This window comes from Poecilia reticulata, chromosome 1 (genome assembly GCF_904066995.2).
Source record: "Poecilia reticulata chromosome 1, P_reticulata-male-v2, whole genome shotgun sequence".
Taxonomy (NCBI): Eukaryota; Metazoa; Chordata; class Actinopteri; order Cyprinodontiformes; family Poeciliidae; genus Poecilia; species Poecilia reticulata.
The window spans coordinates 9,712,788-9,732,855 of NC_088830.1; the positions used below are offsets into that span (position 1 = coordinate 9,712,788).

The following is a 20,068-nucleotide window of genomic DNA, read 5'->3' on the forward strand; positions in this document are numbered from 1 at the left end:
GAGTCTTCATGTGTTCAATTATGTCTTGTGTTAGAAGGCAGTGTCCCTCAAGGATCAGTTTTAGGACCACTTTTGTTCATCCTTCATATCGTTAATATAAAATAAAACTTGTTTTCTGCATCATTTGTGAAACTTATTTGCATTTGTACACTTTCTGGCCCATCTTTGTGATTTTAAGGCTCTCTAAGATTACTGTCATGTTGTAAAACCCAGCCCTTTTTCTTCCTCCCAGCTGCATATTTCAACAGCCAGGCGAATGTTTGCTTGTCACCTGAGATCTCAAGAGACTATCCGAGTTAATTATTAAACGGTGGGGCACAAGGCGGAGTTACAATGCCAGCTTGTGTGCTACAGAAGGAACAGATGAAGCTCAAATTGGATACTTTGTGATTTTGTAAAGGCAAACCTATAATTTGCTGGGTTCAGATTGAGGTAGTGCTATATCTCTTACCCAGAAATGGTAAAAAAAAAATAACATTTTTTAAAAAGTATCCCTCTGATGTGGCAACTGTCCAATCAAAATCTTACCAAGTATGTGTTGTCTAGTTTCTAGTGCAAATATCTTGATACACTTTAAAATGAGACAAAACTCGTTTACAAGTAGCTTTTTAGCAAAATATAGGAGCTTGTTTTAAGTAATTCATTATTATTTATTTAAAAAAAAAAAACTAATTCCTATGGCAGAATATTTCACTTATAGCAAGACATTTTTTTCCCTAAAAGTGAAATAATCTACCATTGGAACTAGTACTTTTTTATCAATGCAAAAGGAGGTATATGAGGAGCTGAAAAACATACCTCCGAGTCTGATTGTTTCAGAGCAACATTTACGAATAAGACATTACATGACTTTTGTTACTAACGTGTCTACAGGTATTTTTTCTTTATCCCATTTAACACTTTAAGTGAAATAAAACAAGAAAATGTTAAGAACTTAAATATATATCAACAGAGCTGCACATAAACGCTACCAGAAGTCCCTGTGACTGCGGATTTTTTTTAACAGCTTTTACACACGTAGTTGATCATGGGACCCGTAGGCAATGATTAAAGAGATGTAATTGGTCCAATTCTGATGTAATTTTCACTGATTGGCTACTAATACTGCCAATCCGCAATCCTGCCTTTTGACTGGTTGTTCCCCTCTTTCCGCTTCGACAGCTATAGATTTGTCACCCCTCCCCTCGCCCTTCTTCCCGTTTAGCTGATAGCTCTTCGAGGATCCCAGCACCTGCTTGTCGTTTCTCCTATTTATCCTCCCGCAGGCTCTACCGACATGGATGATTTTGACATGCTGAACGCACCCGCCGCTGGAAACGGTGTGGGCTCGGAGGAGGACCCGGCCGCCGCCTTCCTGGCCCAACAGGAGAGCGAAATTGCGGGGATCGAGAATGACGAGGGCTTCAGCATCCTGGACGGCGGAGAGTTCCCTTCGTCGCTCAGAGACTCTAACGGTTCGTCCCCGCTGTGCTCAGACGGAGGAACCGTAACACCTCCATTCAGGGTTATTTCGCTTGTCTAGCTTCCGTTAATACCTGGGGATATTACGAAGATAGAAGACGGTAAATTATAAATGCTCGCGGTAACACAAACGGTAATTTGACACGACATTTGGGGCGCCTAGTTTTAGCTAATGCTAATGGAGCTGTCATTTAATTGCTGTCGGGTTTATTCAAGATTAATTTGACTTCCTGAAACAGTTAAGAGCTTGTATTAGGACTCGGGGAGGTTTCATAACGTGCTTTGTTTAATAAATGCAGCATTTTCCATCGTTTCATATGGGCTAAAGGCTTGTGATAACATCAGCTGTAGCTTTCTTGGTCGTGTCATTCATTGCTGGTGGCCATTCACACAAACGTTACTAGTAACCGCAGGAGGACATTTATGTACGACGCAGCAACCTTTGACCACTAATGTGTCGTTTTAACTGTTGGTTTAAAATGCTGACATGTCATGCATAAAATTGTGCGCATATGAAACTCCTAAAACGTTAAAAAATTATTATTCGAAATTTTTCCCTTTGTGTTTTTATATGTATGGTTTTATTTTCTAACTTTTTGTATTTTTTTTTTAATAGACGGCGCCATCAATGGAGAGTTTCACGGGGTAATACTCCCATTATTTTCTCCTATAAGTTTCTTTTTTTTTCCCAGTTTGACTGAATTTGTAGCTCCTTGTGTCTTTTAACCTTTCATTAAATAAATGTGCTTTTAGCCTTTACAGGCTTCACAAACCGATGCAAACTGATGTTATAGTTTGGACTTTGCTTCTTCCTGTGGTCTAGATTTTGGGGGGGAAACTAAAATTTTCTATCTCAATTTTTTTGTACCTAGAACCCAAACTTCATCATACCTACCTTCTTAAACTAAAGGACTTTTTTTCTTTTGAGGCTGACTAGAGTCATAAAACCACATTTATTTTTTTCAGTAGACCATGAGGAAAATGGTACATTGTTTAAATTGTTTTCCAATGTAGATACAAAACCTCCTCAAAATGAGTTGGACTTGACACTTGCTTGACATGAAACTTTGCATAGTGACAAGCTTTACACATTTTCAGGCTGAAAACCCTCTGGTTTCTTTCTGTATTTTTTGTTTTGTTTTGTGAAATAATGAGGCCAAGTCGGAGATGAACGTAGTAATGTATGGGGTGGAAATTTCCCACCGACTTTCAGCTTTTTCTACATCATTAATTCAGTGTAGAACCGTGTGCGTCGAGGTTCTTGTAGTTGATGACTCCAGCTTCCTTTTCCTGTGCTGTCATTGCAACATTTCGTCCTTCTGCACCGTCAGGACTTCTGGCAGAGAGAAACGGAGAGAAGCCCACTTTTAGGAACGCATGTGGTGCCTACAAATCAGAAATAAAGGACAAAAGATGCCAGATGCAGTGTTAGGATTATAGTCGGGAGCATTTTAGTTTTTCAGAAAGCTATTAAATAATACGTATATATATTTTATTAGAACGTCATCAAAAAGTAAATGTTTTGTTTTGAAGGAAAGCAACGGCCCATCAGATGCCTATGCAGCCATTTCCAACGCCGACCGGCTGCAGGCTGAACCTGAAAGTCTCCGGAAGTGGAGGGAGGAACAACAAGAGAGGCTGGAGGTGCTAGGTAGGTTCACAGAGATGACTCTGTTCTGAAGCAGCTCATGAACGACCGATCACTGCTTTCTGTGCTGCGACAAGTAAAAACCCAAAGATCTGCACAGAGAAACGGCCACTTAATTTCCCTGATTTGTTGACCATCTCTTAAAAGCTGGAGTCCATTTATGATTCACGTAGCCACATATCTATCTGTTATCATGTTCATGTCACAGTCATATTTATTCATAGTTGCACTGACTTCCTGCACAGAATTTGCAGCATGATTTAAATGGCGAACCAGTCGATGTTTTTCCGTTTTCCTATGTTGAATAAAATTGACACATCCAGTGCGGTTTCTCACTGAAATCAAGTCTGTGCTAATGTAACATTTTTGTTTTTTAATGTCAAACTTGTCAAAAATTAGTTACATGGTAGGAATGCTCGAAAAGGCTTGGCTCAGGGTTTCTGTGCAGTCTGGAAAATAAACTTTGAATAAGGGATAAGGAATAGCCTCTTCTATCCTTTTTCTTTTTCTGCACCATCCTTTCTTACATTTTCTTCTTTCCTTCTGATTTTCCTTATGTTCATTCTTCCTGTTCATTTTTCATTGTTTTTTTTTTTCACCTTCCATCCTTTCCTGTCTTTTCCTCCTGCTCTTCCTTATGATGCTGAAAAGAACTAACAAAAAAGACAATTGATACAGAAATAAAACATTGAAATTCCTTTCAATGGCAAAAAACGGTGTCGGTGGATAAGCTGGTTATTCTTTCAGGGGTTTTTTTTAAATACAAATTATCAAAATCAAAACGGCAACATTTCCTCTTCTGAAACAAATGTCCTCACAGATATCGACTTACAAACTCCCCGAATTTAAGCGACTCCCGTATTTGCGGCGTCGAAAATCGATAAATTCCATACGCCGACATTTTTTCAGCACTAGTCTGAGTTTAATATGCTTTTGTCTAATTTTTCATTCTTCTTCTGCCTGTCCCCTCCTGTGCCTCGCCGCATTCCCTCCACAGATGCCAACTCTCGCAAGCAGGAGTCCGAGTGGAAGGAGAAGGCCAAGTTGGAGCTGGAGGACTGGCATGCCAGGCAGAACGAGCAGCTGGAGAAAACTAAATCCAACAACAGGTAGCGGCTTCGTGGCCGGATTCCAAAATGGCAACCCGATGCGGGTTTATGCTTGGGGAGACCCTCAGATCTCACTGCAGCCTGGAAAACGCGTAGAATATGTTTTACTGTTTAGATTAAACCCAAATGAAGCGTATTTAGATTAAGACTTGACTCAATGGGATATAGCTAGTTAGTTTCCCACTCATGTTACTGAATGTGTGCTGCTCTGCTGTGTCCTCGGAAACGACAGTCACCCGTGAGCCTCTCTTCCTCTTTGAGCTGGTGAAACTCTTCATTTTTTAAGATCAAAAAAAGCTGATGGTTGGACTTTATATCTGACTGCTAACCGATGATGACATCTGTGTTTTTTTTCTATCCCCTCCTCCCTCTTACTGTTTTCTCTCTCCTCTCCTGCCTTCTCGCTGCTCTGTCGTTGGGCGGATGTTTGTCCAGAGTGCTGGACGAAGACTTCTACAAGCAGCCCTTCTCTGACCTCATTGGTTATGTGTATGTTGCTCCAACTAACATCCTCCTTCTTAACACCTGTTTATTTCCCTCTCATATCGTTTTCTCCACAGCACACATTCCATGTATCTCATAGTAAATTAGTCACCCTTTAGTATTTGCCGTGTTTCTTTTAAATCCAGTTTAAGTTTTAGATTTCTTCCTTCGTAAATACTACGTCCAGTGATGTTTACAGACCCATTCGTCTGCATGTCATCTGAGTGGATGCCTTTCACGATGTTTATTGGAACGATTGATATTAAATATTTAGTAAATTGCTAAACCACTCACTTGCATGTTGTTACACCAGAGGTAGACCAATTGATTAATTTGTCCAAAGAGGATCCTGAAATTGACTCCTAATTAACTTTGTTGTCACTCCCAGCAATTGCCAAAAGGTTGATGAAACTGAAAATGTTTCACTTTTTCTGTTTGAATTGATCGCAGTGGGAATAGAATTTGAATAAGTACTAGGGCTGCAACCGACAATTATTTTAGCAATCGATTATTCTGACGCTCAAGTGATTTGAAAAATTAGCACCTTCTGTAGGTTTTTCATTTAAAAACTTAAGACTTTCTGGTCAATATTAGAGATAAATTAAAAGATGCAAATAACCAAATCGGTTACGTTTTTAAATATGAAAATAAAATTCTGTTTTCTAAAATGCAATGTGTACAGTAGCATTTCCTTACTGTGTTCATTTGCAGCCAAAAGAATGATGGCTAATCTGCAGATTATTGCACATCATTATTTTTTTATTAATTGGATAACAAAAGGTGCTTAATAGGAGATTTTTATTTTTAATATTTGTACGGAATCTGAACCAGGTGAAGCTAAAAATGCGATTGAGAAGTTCTGGGTAAAACGGATTTACAGACCAAAAAAAATTCTCATTGCAAATACAAAATGTATTTTATCTTTTGCACAGTTTTGGCTTATTGACTGCAAATTCAGCAAATGGCCATTTTTAGAGTCTGTGTACTCCGGTTAACGATTAATCCATTACTAAATTAGTTGACGATTATTTCATCGATTTAATTTGATGAATCATTTCAGCCTTGATGAGAACATGCTCAAACTGTTCAGAGGTTGGAATAAACAAGTCAAAAGTCGAGATTAAAGTTTTTGGCTAGTTTGCCAATTAGAAGGAAAACTTCATCTATTTTTGTTGCCCTTCCTGTAACTTTAGCATATCGGCCCTTTTAGTTTCGGTCCACTTCAACATTAAAACACGCTTCACAAGTCGTCAGTCACACTCATCCAGATCGTCTCCATTCTTCCAAAACTGCTTGTTTTCATTCTCTGTGCATCACTCACACCTGTGCCGTTTCCTCCTGAAGTTGCATCAGGATGTATGAAACCTTTCCAACAATAATTTGCTTCTGTTCTTGTTCCAAAATGAAGTGTTTTCATGTTTGTTTTAAAATGTTCTCTTTGATGTAAATTTACAGAGGAGTAGGGTGCTTAAGCATTCGCTTGAAGCAGCTGTGCGTTTGCATTAATCAGTCTGAGATGTTGTAGATCAATTTGTTCACCATTTGGTGTATTTTTAAACTTAATTTATTGTGATGTAGCTTTATAATGTTTTAGATTAAACTTCCCTCACCTTCAAGATGACTTTGCTTCTGACAAACGGACAACTGCTTCAAACAAGACGGCTCTCATGCTTTGTTAGAAATGTGTTGCTGATAGTCGAATTTCATGGCAGATAATTGGAGGTGAAATGGGAAAGCTGAAGTCGTCTTATTTCGAGATGCACCGAGAAATTGATTGGTGGCTGGATTTGATCAATTTTCATCTCGATGAGCCCAAACCTGAGAAAAGGCCGGTAGTGACTCAAAGATCCAAACTATTTCTGATCAGTGAGTTCACACTGACAACTACACTTCTGGTGTAAAGTTGAAAAAAAGATGTCAGAAAGATTGAATATTTAGGGGGGAAAAAAGAACTTTTTAAACGTGTGGAGACGTGTCTTGAGGTTGAGAGAGTGACGCTTTGAGGAGAGTGTTGGGGTTAGGGAGCTTACTAAAGAAATGTTTTGAGCTTTTAACCGCCTGTTTAGGGCTGCAACTTGTGATTAGTTATCAATTATTTTTGAAATAAATTGGCACATTCTGCAGACATTTGGCTACTAAGCTTTTTTATTTACACAATTTTAGAAATGCATTAAAAGATTTAAATAAACACATTCTTTTAAAATGAGAAAAATAAAAATGGTATTGTCTTAAGATTCAACAACACAGTATTCCTTTAGTGAACGCTTGATTATTTGTAGCAAAGGATGCATCTGTTGCTAAAAATTCTGCCAACTTATTTTGATTCATTGAATAGCAAAAGGATGTTTTTTTGGGGGGGGTTTAAAAAATGTTTTTACATAATTTGAAGCTCAAACTAGGTCACTTGAGTTCTGGGTAGAACATATTTGGAGACAAAGAAGTATTTTCGTCTTGTCCGCAGTATGTATAAATGTTTTTGTACAGTTTTTTAGTTTTGTGAAGAAAAATCAAAATGCACTGAAGTCAGCCTCAGGATGTCAAAGTTTTAGGGAAAAAAAAAATTCAAAATGAGCCACACATTTCTGATTGGTGCATCTCTAGTATTAGAGGGGGCTGATTACCACTTTATGGAAGGTTTGTTTTGCACATCAGATCAGCATGTGGGGGTGCTGAGGTGGGATGCAGCCCACTTTAATACTCCCAGCTCAAAGTATCTGCTGTGAAACGGGTTGATATGCCATCGACATGTGCAGCCTTTGGTTTGGACTCGACCTCAGAGCTCTGAGGCTGATTCGGTGGATAAAATGCTCCTTCTATTTCAATTCATTGGCAAAGAGTTGTTTGCTTACTGGACCAAAAGCTGCACAGAAATGATTTCTGTAGGAAGAATAAAGAAAACTGTCGCTTTGGCATGTTTGGCTTCCACATCTGCAATGAGCTCATTTTTGTTGTCTTTTATTTCACTCGCCCCTCTTCCTCCTCTTCTCTCCCTTTCTCTCTCTCTCTTTTGAATTCTGACTGGTGAAACTGTTTCTCCCTGTTTTCTTTTCCTCTGCACCTTAAAGCACACACATTAACCATCCTTGCTACCGCCTAGACCAGTTAAGTAAACAAACGAAACCCCAGAAACGCTAAGTATTTGATATTTTTGAGGACGGAATCCATCTTGTGACCGTTTGTTTCTTTCTGGGTTTTTTTTTTTCTTTATTTGTTCAGTTTAGTTGCTTCGTTGTTTTACTCCACTGATTGCTGTATTGTCCCTTCTTTGATGTCGTTGTCCTTCTAGTCCCTTGTGATTGGTAAATGGTTGTGATGGTGAATGTTGGTTAGTTTTTCATCCCCATTGCACTGTGTTTACTTTATTTTTATTTATTTTTTATTTTTTAGCTGAATTTGTGTTTACGGACAGTGTGGGAACTCCGAGTACATCCGTGTAAATAAAGATTAACTCTGAGGGTGGTATAATGTGGGTGGGTGTTGGGACTTTTTCTTTTTCATAGCCTGGATTGGATCTCAAAAGGTCTTGGTGATTAACTTTATTTTTATATATATATATAATATATATAATTTTTTTACACTTTTCGGTCTGTTTTCAGATATGTCCGTTTAGTTTTTTCACACACAAGATGAAAGGAAACCATTCTGCTCCTTTGCCGCAGCACAGCGCATGGCTAAGTCGCAGTGGCTCGGTTAAAAAAAAAAGGCACAAAAAAAAGGCCAAAGCTTTCTGCTATTGGTCATATATTTAATGAATGTTTTTTACCTGGGTGAGATTTTTGGCAAATGTGCACCCACAAGGCAAGCTTTAGTGTATTTGTAGGAGTTAATTGTGTTTAACCAGCTAAAACCCTTCTTCAGCCTTTCATTTATTTTGGCTAAGTTTGTTTTTCCTTTTTGATGTTTTTTCTTTTATCGGTGGTATTGACGTACCTCTGCTTGCTGTTGTGGCTCGTCTGACAAATCAGGTAATTGCGGTGTTATGTGTGAGCGAGGGCGCGGCTGTGTCGCCGACAATAAAGCTGTGGGTGTAATTAAACTTGATATTTATGATGGGACTAACCTGTGCTGAGGCAGACTCTGCAGAGCGAACAGTCCAACCCAGCCAAAAGTCGAAAAATCCTCCTGTCGGATCTAGAAGATTTGAGCTAAATGTCAAAAGTGAGGAGCCAAAGCAGAATGAAGCCTGGGTTCACTGATGAGCCAGTTGGATGATAAATCGGCCCAGATAATTTTGGGTGATTGGTGATCAGTCGATACTTGACTACCTCTGCAAATTTCTAAAAATCAGCCACTGTTCCCTTTTGAACTGCTGCCAGAGACTCTAGTGTGCATGTGCGTGGTTAAACAATAATCCAACTTTTTAAAGGGAAAAAAAAAAGTATTGGCCAAAATCGGAGTTGGCAACTGAGACTTTTTAAAGCTCAACAATCAATCAGAAAAAAGCAGTCAGTGCATAGACCTGTCATGATAACTAATGTTCCTGGGCGATAAAATTGTCCCTGAAGTTATTGCAATAACAACTGGTCTCAAAACAATATTATTGCTTATTGCAATTACTATTAATGGCATAATGATGCAGGAACACAATCTCAAAGGTCAATAAGCTTTAAATTCCAGTGAACATTTAGCGCTGAAACTGAAAAACATTTTTAATATCCAGAATAAATAAATAAATAAAGAGAGAACAAATAAAATGAATTATGAAGTCTCTGTGGGCAAAATTGTCCTTCAAAAGTAGGATCCGTTGTGACCAAAGCTCCAGACTGAAAACTTGTCATCTAGTTTTTGGTAGCTAAAAAGAGAAATGATAAATCCTACAAATGGAAATTGAGTTTGTTTTAATTTACCAGCTGATTGATTTATTGCTTATTAGGACAGGCCAATCGGTGCACTCCTTACATGAAGGTGACCCAGCATAAACCTGTGTTGGCTCTCTGCAGAGACTTTCTCATGTTTGTCGTTTTTATGGATTTTTCATTTCTTCCTCCACTGACCGACCCGTTTTTTCCCCTTCCTCCTCCTCCTCTCGTCAGGGCGGCCGAGGAAGCCATGATTTCAGATCTGGACGAGAACAACCCCGGCACAGAGTGGGAGCGGGTGGCTCGGCTCTGCGACTTCAACCCCAAGTCCAGCAAGCAGGCCAAAGACGTGTCCCGCATGCGCTCCGTCCTCATCTCCCTAAAGCAGTCCCCGCTGGTCCGTTAGAGACCAGAGAGATCCGGGGAAGTCCATTCCATGTTATGTTTTTCTTTTCTTTTTGTTTTGTTTTGGGTTTTTTTGTGTTTTTTTTTTTTCCACCTCACACACCAACGAACCAACTACTGAATCCACAACTTTTATCTAAGGTGAAGGGGGACAGCCCGGGTTTCCATTTTCACGCAGGCCTGTAGAGATTATCCTTTCTCCGCCCCCCTTTGAAAGCTTTCCGTCTTTCCGCCTCAGACTAGTCGAGACCTCATGTTTTGTGGCCCCATGTTAAAGTCTCGTTGGATTTGACCAAAGTGTTTGGTCTGTGGTCCTTCGTAAAACTGTAAGGGTGGTGAGTTGGGACACTAAAAGGGAAAGATTGATGTTTGTATTTTTTAAGGCTTACAGCTACACTACATCCTCCGTCGCCTCCAAACAATATCAGAATGCTGTTGTATAATCTCCATCGTTTGCCCTCCAACATATCACTTCCTGTTCTCCTTTTAGTGAAGTATTGGTGTCTGTTTTGTATTTCTTTTTTTTGGGGGGGGACCAAGCTCCAAATCCAGTGTACTTTACTGTGTGTAGTGCTTCATTGTGGCATATCGTGTTCAAATTTCCAATCTATGCATTTTTTTTATTTTTTTTTTGGAAACTTTTTTTTTCCCCCTCATCCAGTCAGAAGTGATGGAAGTCCAATCATTACAAAACGTGTGACCTGTTTGTATGGGTGTTCAAACCCTAACAGTGTGTGTATGTACTTTGAGTGTACTTATGTACATATACAGAAGGCAATATATACAGTATATAAACATTTATGTCACTGAAATTAGACCGTTGTGATTTTAAAGACTAGATACTAGCTAGTTCCTTGACCATGTTGTATTCATTGTCCATTTGATTTCAGTACAAGTAAAAGAAGGAAGATAATTTTGCTGTCCTGTCATTTTTCTGCTTTTATATGGAGACTAGAGCTCGGTTCCAAATGTCTCAATATCATATGTGTAGTATTCTTAATATGACAAAATGCTGATGGCATCGGATTTATCACTCTTACTCTTAAACAATTGACAAAGTACTTTGTAGACTACAAAGCAAACTCGTAAAAGTTTGTCAAACATAAACTATGACCAAGGTTCTGGATTCATCTTGAAAAATATTTTAAGCATTTTTTTTTTTGTTTGTTTTTAAGTATAGAAGAGAGGCAGAAAATCATTTATCAAAGCTGATTTGACAACTTGTTTTACTCTGAACATTTTCCAAATGCTGACTATTCATGTCAAATTTGACAAATCCCACACAGAAGAAAATTATGAAAATCCACAGTAACTTTGGACCCTATCCAAAAGATGTGAAGAAAATGCCAAACTAAGTGACTTAAAAAAAAAAAAAAAATCAAACTCATCAATACTTGGCTGTCTTCCCATAGTTGTCCACCATTTTGGGCAGGACTCTCGTGCTCACCCACTTCCTGGACCAGGGCATCCACCCAAATATGATATAAAGCGGAAATCTATATCTTTTGTTTTTCCTTTTCCATACACGTGTTTTCAACAAGAAATGTATATACTTCGTTTTTTTTTCTTTTCCTTAAACGTGTTTTTGTCAAGTAATGGAAATATTTTCTTTTTCCTGTCTTCCATAGTCATCGTGAACTGGTGTTTTTAATTTGACACAGCCACATGCACTTCTTACAAAAGTTGTTCACTTGCTGATGGAGTGCCCTTTAAAATAAGTCAGTTTTACTTCTGTGTCTATGCTATGTATAGGAGAACCTCAGGGGTGTGTTTGTTCACCATTACTTACCTTGGATGCTAATCGTTGCATCTTTGCATCGATTCAATTCAATCTTTGCAGCTTTCTGACAAGTCGACATGTAATCATTGAATCTTGATGCCGTCATCCTTGAAGCCCAAATGCTTCAGAGTCTGATGCTTCTTTGAAGTGGTTATTTGGGATGGTATTACATGTCAAATCAATTTTGAGTGAAACTTCAGGAGGTAAGGAGTTTCTGAAATGTTCAGTCCAGCTCGTTTTCTGGCTCCAGGCATGATAACGTCATGTTCAAAGTCGCTTTCATCGCCATTGCTTGGCAAACGTAGCTCAACACTGAAACCTCTTATGCCACCTGGTGGTAAGAATGAAGCACTACCTGTTGACTATTTGATGTGTTCAATTCGACACATTGACTGCTAATAGTTTAACACAACCCATGTGTTAAAATTGCTTAACACGATAACTGTGAAGAGGAAAACAATTTCTAACTGAAGTCTTCCGTGCCATGCGGTTGTATAATGTCACAGAGAAACCTAATGTTTATTTTTTCTGTAACAGACAACATTAAGCTTTCTCTTTAGAATCTATCAGTTGCATTACATCTGTGACCCATTGCCTATGTTAATATATTCAGTAGTCGTTTCTGTATTTTTTTACCCGCGTTTATTCTGCGTAGCCATTTTTATGTTTTGCAGCCACTACCTTGTTGCACTCACGGTGACCTTGCCGTCTTTCTTATCTTTTTATAGTGTGTATTTTGATCTCTTGGTCATGTGTGTGTGTGTAACTTTTATGAATGCCATAGGATTCTTGAATCTGCCACCGGATAATAATGTACTTTCTTATCTTGATGCCATTTCTGCCAAGTCTCTTTCTTCTGGTTGGGCCATAAGCATTGAGCTTATGCTCGTTCTGAGTTCTTGTGGTCTTCTGGATGACTCTGGTCGGCCAAACACTTTTTCACAGAGCTGCATATCCGGGTAGATAAAATTGATCTGATGTGGTTTACGAAATTGCCTGACGGTCCAGTGAATATAACATAATGTGACGCCATTGTTTTGGATTTAATACATTTACTTCAACTCATTCCGGTTCTGCTGTGCCTTAAACAAGGTATGTTTTGTCTGGTAGACTTTCTTTCTTCCATGTTTCATAATCACCAGATGTCATTTTCAAGTTTGGCTGAATCAAGACAAGATCTCTCCTCTAATTATTTTTGCACAATAGTTTGAACAGCACTGATCTGTCTGACTGATAACTTACTACTCTTAGAGCAAGTTCAAAGAAATGTGTGGCTTATTATGTTGCAGAGCAAAGTTTTTGACCTTTCTGTAGTTTTCCCACACTATAGCACTGGTCTGTTGTGCTATTGATACCATAGTAGCCAAAATACAAGGACCTTGAGGGGCAAGAAAATAGATAAAGTAGATGAGAGACAGAGAGAAAAAAATCATACAATTTGATCAAAAACACATTCTAGCTTTTTATAGTTTTCAGTGAAAACTAGTATTTCATTCAGATCTGGCATTTGTTGTCTGAAAGACTGGCACAAATATTGATGAAAGGATAAGCTAACTTATTCAGAATCGGCAGAGAAAAACAAAATAAGTATTTAAAAACACAAGCAGGTTTCACAAGCAGTCAAGACCAGTTTCATTTTAGATAGACTAACTTTTTCTCTTCGGTCATTTATTGTCCTGCACTTCCACTGATGTGTTGCTTCTGTTGCATTAATGTGTCAAGTGTTGATGGCTGCTTTTATTATGGCTGACTGGTGCATTCATAGACTCCTAAAGGAAGCTTTGAATCCTGTGCAGTCCTTTGCTCCTGTGCAGAAGACAGAGTGTTTGTACTTATTCTAAATGTACAAGATAATGCAGAAGTCATGCATAGTGACAGAAAAGTAATGACACTGTGTCCTTTGTTTGTTTTAATTGGAGTTATGTTAAACTGTACATGTTTAGCAGGTGGGTGCAGACTTTTTGACAAGCAAAACAAATATGAACAACATGCAAAAGAGACACAAATCTATAATCTAATATATGAGAAAACAAAACAAAATAAGTTATTTTGTGCACTAGTAGTCTTTATTACATCAGCAGTGACACAGGAATGACAGAAAAAAAGGGGGAAGGCCTGGTGTAAAGAAATTAAACCCTGAACAGCTGCAACTAGTGTAACCTTAGCATGTGATGCAGCTGTTCTTCCACTGAGCCACAAGACATAGGAAGGACTTCTCATTAGACACCAATGTTGGGGGAAAAAAGCAAGTCAAAAACCTAGTTGTTGTTTTTTTTGTTTGTTTTATTTTAAAATCAGAACTAGAGCAGTCGAAGCACCGAGTTTCTTTAAATCAAGGCTATAACCCACCTATTTAGAGTTTCCTTTGAACCATAATAAAGGCAACATTGACCAACAGATATTAAGTGTGTTGATGTTTTTGATGATGGCACTGGATAAAATGTAACGTTTGCCCTCAAATTGGTGTCTGTATGATGCTTTTGTGACTTTTTGTTTTGCGTTTTTATGATGTCAAGCACTTTGAACTGCCTCGTTGTTGAGATGTGATATACAAACAGACTTGACTGATTGATTTAAAATACAGAACATTATAGTGAACACTGAATAAGTATAATTTTAATTTTATCATAGTAAAATTACAGTGTAGCCAGCAAACTGCAAAAGACATGCAAATTTAATTTGTACAGGTTTTTTTTTTTAACTAAGCTCCCCTCCCCCGCCACCCTTTTCTCAAATTAATAGTACAAAACTCAAACATTGGTTGGTTTCTGCTAAGAACATTGAAACGACTAAAACATGAACTTTGTGAAGAATACTTTTAGGTCAAGTAATCAGGAACAACAAAAAAGAGGAAACAAAGAAAAAAACTAACATTTTTTGTTCATTTTTGTCAGTAGTATTACGTTTTAATTATTTTCAACAGAATACCAAATGAAGTCATGTTTTGCTCATTTTGCTTTTGACCTAGCAACCATTCATTCATTCATTCATTCATTCATTCATTCATTCATTCATTCATTCATTTGCAGCAATAAAAAAAATTCCCCCATTTCTGCTTCTCTTTTATATTTTCAATATTTAAACGATAATATTAATATTTGAGACAATCAGCACTTATCTTCATTGTCATAGTTTGCTTAAAGATAAAATAATAGTAAAAAAAACAAACAAACGTGCTTTTACTTTGAAAACCATTCCGGCGCCTACGTGGAACACGTACGCGCTACAAAGGCGGAAGTAGTTCCTGAACGTGAAGCTCTTCTCTCGGTCCGGTTAGGCTGCGCTGCCAACTGAAAGCACGTCCTGCTCTCTGCGCTTTTCTTTTAGAAACTGTCTCTATCCAGCGGCCGCCTTTCGTTTCCCTCAGCGCCACCAAGATGCCTCTGGAGTTTGAGCTGTGTCCCGGACGACCCATCGGAGGAAAACATCCGTGTTTCATTATAGCTGAGATTGGACAGAACCACCAGGGAGACCTCGAGATCGCCAAGAAGATGATTAAAATGGCAAAGGTGAATGAAAGTTTGCTTTATTGTTGAAGGATTTGAGTTCAGGCAGGTGTGCGCTGATTACTATCAGCTGTTCCGCACGTCGGTTTTTAGCTGATCTAATAATGGAATCAATGGGGAAAAGTGGAGTACAGCATTACCGATTTTTATGAATTGGAGATATTTGCTAAACTGATAGAAACGGCGTATAAACCAGCCGGATTTAATAATCTGGCTGGTTTACTTTTAGCCGCAATAATGAAGTTATCACACAGAGGAATCCTGCGGTTTCAAACTGTGTCTGACCTTCCTGACATGCTGCACCTGTCAGGCCACTGACAGGTTGGTCATGTTCAGGTGTGGTGATCATAAAGAGCCGTCACACATCACTGCTGTGTGTTTTGTGCTAGTTAAACCAGTTCTGTCTTTCTTTCTCTTTGATCGAGCTCCATAATTCCATTTGGTGAAATTAATTCTGAAATTAATTTATGATGGATTAGACGGCATATGCAAATAGTATTCCTAGTACTAGTAGAAGTGGTCGCAATTATATAAATTATTGAATAGTGGTTTAAAGAGTATTTCTAGTGCCGCACTTAAATAATTGACATATGAATATTTAAGTCCATTTTATTTAATGCGTACATTTTCCACTTTTGAAAAGTATTGAAGTTGATATTTGTTGGATCCCCAGTACTAGTATGTGTATTTCACCTTCCCAACTACAACTGTTGCCAAAATACCTCCAATAATCTATGCTCTTTAAAAAAATATATATAACTTTTTACATAAAAATATACAAACTTTTTTGTTTGGTTCAAAGTAAAGATATCTGATGCATTTTCACATATTCGCCTCCTCAGGACTGCGGTGCTGACTGCGCCAAATTCCAGAAGAGCGAGCTGGAGTACAAATTCAATAAACAAGCCCTGGAGCGTCCGTACACCTCCAAGAACTCCTGGGGCAAAACCTACGGCGAGCACAAGCGCCACCTGGAGTTCAATCATGATCAGTACAGGGAGCTGCAGAAATACGCTGCAGAGGTGGGGATCTTCTTCACGGCCTCGGGGATGGATGAGGTAAGACGGGTTTGAGTTCGGAGGGTTACTTTCTGATTTGATCTGGTCGGGGGATTTAACTGCAGTTCTGGTCTGCGTCCTTTAGATGGCAGTAGAGTTTCTCCACGAGCTCAACGTGCCTTTCTTCAAAGTTGGATCCGGAGACACCAACAACTTTCCTTATCTGGAGAAAACGGCCAAGAAGGGTGAGGCTGTCACCTGCTGCTGCCTCAGGCTGAGGCTTTGGGTGTGATGGGAGAGAAACGTTGCTCGGGTTTTGAGAAATGTTGAAAGCTGTTGTTTCTTAGCAATGTATAACAAACGAAACCAAGCTGACCTGAAAACTCACAGAACTATAGTTTACTAATTTACTAAGACTACATCTAGTAGCTTGTAGTGCTTGTTTTATAAAGGGCTAACCGTTAAAAAAAACAGAGTTCCTAATGAGCAGAAAAAAAGGTGTAAACAGATGACATTTACATAAATGTTTCATTTTGTTCTGTTTCTCTCAGCACTTTGTCGTGTTCTTTTTATGACCATTTTATGCAGATAAAATAGTCTTGATTTATTTCTCATTTCTTAATATTTTTGCTTTTAGGAAGCATAAAAAGGTTGTGGGAAATGTGTTTGTCTGAGCCACTAAGCTCCAACCTCTTTAGTCATTAAAATACCCATAAGTTAAACAAATTTTAGCTGAATAGATTTTGTTTTTTTAACAAAGACACAATATGTTTCTTCTCATTCTCATGAAACATGTAGGCTATATTGTACACACTAGGCAACACAGAGGAACTCTTGTTTTTTTTTCTTCTTCTTCTAATAGAAATAAAAATAACAATTTGATTTTCTTATATTAAAAGAAAGCAAACACTTTTAAGATTCTGGTGTTTCTTATTGCTACATATTTGTATCTTGGTGAAATCAAAGTCCTGGATCTAAGCAGCCTTTAGGAGCCACATGAACCATTTCTAAGGATGTTGTCCTGTGGTTTGCATCAGGCCGTCCCATGGTGGTGTCCAGTGGGATGCAGTCGATGGAGACGATGCGTCGCGTCTACAAGACGGTGAAGCAGCACAACCAGAACTTTGCCATCCTGCAGTGCACCAGTGCGTATCCTCTGGAGGCTGAAGATGTCAACCTCAGAGTCATCGCGGTGAATGAATATATATATTTATACATAAGTATTTTTCCATATGTGTCCACTTGTGAAATTTGTGTGGGGAGATGCAGATGATGTGAAACAAATGTTTAACTGTAAAAAATTGCTTGGTTTTTTTCCTTTGGGAAGGATGAGGTTTTGCTGTGCTGCGTTACAACCACAGACTTCAGTGTGTTTGTAGTTAGTCAGTGTTTGTGTGAAGTAACACAAAGTTGTGCATAATTGTCAAGTAGAAGGTAAATGATACTTTGATTCTAAATTATTAGTTTTTACTAAAAACAAAAAATCAGAAAAGTGTGGCATAATATCCATATTATAGGGCTTTTTTTGTTAGTTTATCATGTAAAAAGTCAGTGAAATGGATGAAAGTTTGCAACCAGGAAAAAAGTCCTAAAATGTTTACATATGGATTCTTTTGCGAGAAGCTGTATAGGAGAGTCTGGAAAAAAGCAACAGGCATATCAGAAGAAGGGAAGACGCAATAAACGTCATCAACAATGTTTCTGTTTTTCACTGTAGGAATACCAGAAGGAGTTTCCCGATATTCCCATCGGGTATTCCGGTCACGAGTCTGGAATCAGCATCTCGGTGGCAGCTGTGGCTCTGGGAGCGAAGGTCATTGAGCGTCACATAACCTTGGACAAGACGTGGAAGGGGAGCGACCACGAGGCCTCGCTGGTCCCCTCTGAGCTGGCGGAGCTGGTCCGCTCCGTCCGTCTGGTGGAGCGGGCGCTGGGAAGTGGCGTCAAGCAGATGTTGCCCTGCGAGAAGGCGTGTCACGACAAGGTCAGCGTGACCTTCTCCTCCGCGAGGAGACGCGCAAAAATTTGGCAGCAAAGAACGTTTTCATTATCTGTAATAACGTTGCTCCCTGTCGTTACTTGTCCTCCAGCTGGGCAAATCCGTGGTGGCCAAGGTGAAGATCCCCAAGGGAACGGTCCTGACGCTGGACATGCTGGCGGTGAAAGTGGCGGAGCCCATGGGCGTCCCGGCAGAGGACATCTTCCAGCTGGTTGGGAAGACTGTGACGGAGGAGGTGGAGGAGGACAACAGTGTCCTGCCGGAGGTGGTGGACAGCTACGGCAAGAAGGCCAAGTGTTGATCACAGCAGATGGTTGAAACTGGTTTGAAATAAAAAGGCACTTATTTCTTTTTTTTTTTTTTTTTTTTATTATTCTTAATGGGATAATTTGGATGTTCACACAATAAGTATGAGGGTGATTTTACTTCGTAGATAATCAGAAATTTGCCAAATGATGGATTTAAGTGGAGTGAAATGACTTAAATCTTTTGATGGATGATTAAAAAATATTTTTTTCAGAAAGTGGCCTTAACATGAGACATTTTCTGGCTATTTTCATTTCTGGTCGGTGCCTTCAGAAGCTGCCAACCACCAGGTGGAGCTGTTATGAAAAACATTCTTTGCACTGAACCTTAACCCTCCACTGCAAGAAGAAAGTCATGTTGGACACTTTGATCATTTCATTCAGACTGCTGAGATCAGAGCCTGTTTGCCCAGCAGGCAAACAGGCTCTGATCTCAGGCTGTACTGTCCATGCAGCTTTTTAGGGCGTAACTATTAAATAAACATAGAGCTGATTATTTTTCTTTTTCTTTTTTTTTACTGTTATTCTTTTTCCTTGTGTGTGTGTCTCTGGTACTCCTGTTATAAATCTGTCAAAGTATAATTTCCCTTTGCCAAAAACTGTAGTCCAGGTGTTTTTGATGCATTTGTGTCTGAATTGTGTCTTATAGAAAAAACCTAATAAAATCTTGGCAAATATGTTGTTCGTTTCACATTAGTATTTTGCTCATAAGTCTGGTAATAATATAAATGCTCAATTTAGATTTTTAGCATCCAAAGCATATTTTATCTTTAACATATGTGCTATAATAAATCTAACACTTAATTGGCTTGTGTGCTACTGTAACATCTGAATTTGCTACCCTGCAGGGCTAAATCTTCCTTTTTCCATCTTTCATATTTTGCAAAACCCTTTCAAAATATGTGAAACATTTTCCACATTTTAACACTTAATATTTAAACTTTCAACTTTGCATTAATGAATATAATAAACCCATTAAAAATGACAGAAGTAACAAGTCATGCTTTACTTCCAACCACATCACAGTAGTTTCACTGTAGAATGAAAGGTATCAGATGTAGTGTAGATTCGTGATATTTTAAATCCCTCTACTGCATAAATTAAAAGGTAAATTAATCTTGTCTTTCTTTCCTTAAAACATCTATTTACTAATATGTGACTTATTTTCACTGATTGATAAATCATAGAACAGGAGCTAATTGCTCTGTAAGCATCTTGTTTCTATCGATAAGAATATTTGTTCTTCGATAAGAACTCATCACCCAAGACTCAAGAGTAAAATCACCAGGAGTTTCTGGCTAAATCAAAGAATACATATTAATTTTTTATTGAATCTCACTGGATATTTCAATTCCTAAATGTGACAAGCTGGTAGGGAGATACCCTAAAAGACTTTGTAATTGCAGTGAAATAAATGGTGGTTCTACAATATTCTGACTCAGAGACCGGAATACATGTGTACAACATACTATCCATCCATCCATCCATCCATCCATCCATTCATTCATTCATTCATTCATTCATTGTTGGGTTAGGCAGCACCCTAAGAAAGGAGGCCTAGACTTCCCTCTCCTC

General features: G+C 38.5%; 2 protein-coding genes across 4 annotated transcripts; both read left to right on the forward strand.

The window, feature by feature from the left end:
* Positions 1-1,143: 1,143 nt before the first annotated feature.
* Positions 1,144-10,818, forward strand: clta (clathrin, light chain A). 3 transcript variants are annotated; one of them, XM_008414925.3, is made up of 7 exons: positions 1,146-1,454; positions 2,078-2,106; positions 2,995-3,112; positions 4,107-4,218; positions 4,654-4,707; positions 7,767-7,802; positions 9,735-10,818. In XM_008414925.3, the coding sequence occupies exons 1-7, from the start codon at positions 1,277-1,279 to the stop codon at positions 9,904-9,906; spliced, it is 699 nt and encodes a 232-aa protein (XP_008413147.1). In that variant the 5' UTR covers positions 1,146-1,276; the 3' UTR covers positions 9,907-10,818. The 3 variants fall into 3 exon arrangements, with proteins under 3 accessions (XP_081461184.1, XP_008413147.1, XP_008413219.1); XM_081605058.1 differs by lacking the exon at positions 7,767-7,802 and having other exon boundaries at positions 1,144-1,454; XM_008414997.3 differs by lacking the exons at positions 4,654-4,707; positions 7,767-7,802.
* Positions 10,819-14,908: 4,090 nt separating this feature from the next.
* nansa (N-acetylneuraminic acid synthase a) lies at positions 14,909-19,170 on the forward strand. The gene is made up of 6 exons (XM_008414801.2): positions 14,909-15,194; positions 16,034-16,249; positions 16,335-16,434; positions 17,227-17,381; positions 17,907-18,173; positions 18,280-19,170. The coding sequence occupies exons 1-6, from the start codon at positions 15,063-15,065 to the stop codon at positions 18,487-18,489; spliced, it is 1,080 nt and encodes a 359-aa protein (XP_008413023.1). The 5' UTR covers positions 14,909-15,062; the 3' UTR covers positions 18,490-19,170.
* Positions 19,171-20,068: the final 898 nt, after the last annotated feature.

Bases quoted from the DNA above. Each gene is read 5' to 3' on its own strand.
- clta (XM_008414925.3), top strand. From the start codon at position 1,277: ATGGATGATTTTGACATGCTGAACGCACCCGCCGCTGGAAACGGTGTG. The intron at 1,455-2,077 runs GTTCGTCCCCGC...TTTTTTTAATAG, and splicing joins GTCGCTCAGAGACTCTAACG to ACGGCGCCATCAATGGAGAG. The intron at 2,107-2,994 runs GTAATACTCCCA...TTTGTTTTGAAG, and splicing joins TCAATGGAGAGTTTCACGGG to GAAAGCAACGGCCCATCAGA.
- nansa (XM_008414801.2), top strand. From the start codon at position 15,063: ATGCCTCTGGAGTTTGAGCTGTGTCCCGGACGACCCATCGGAGGAAAA. The intron at 15,195-16,033 runs GTGAATGAAAGT...TCGCCTCCTCAG, and splicing joins AGATGATTAAAATGGCAAAG to GACTGCGGTGCTGACTGCGC. The intron at 16,435-17,226 runs GTGAGGCTGTCA...GGTTTGCATCAG, and splicing joins GGAGAAAACGGCCAAGAAGG to GCCGTCCCATGGTGGTGTCC.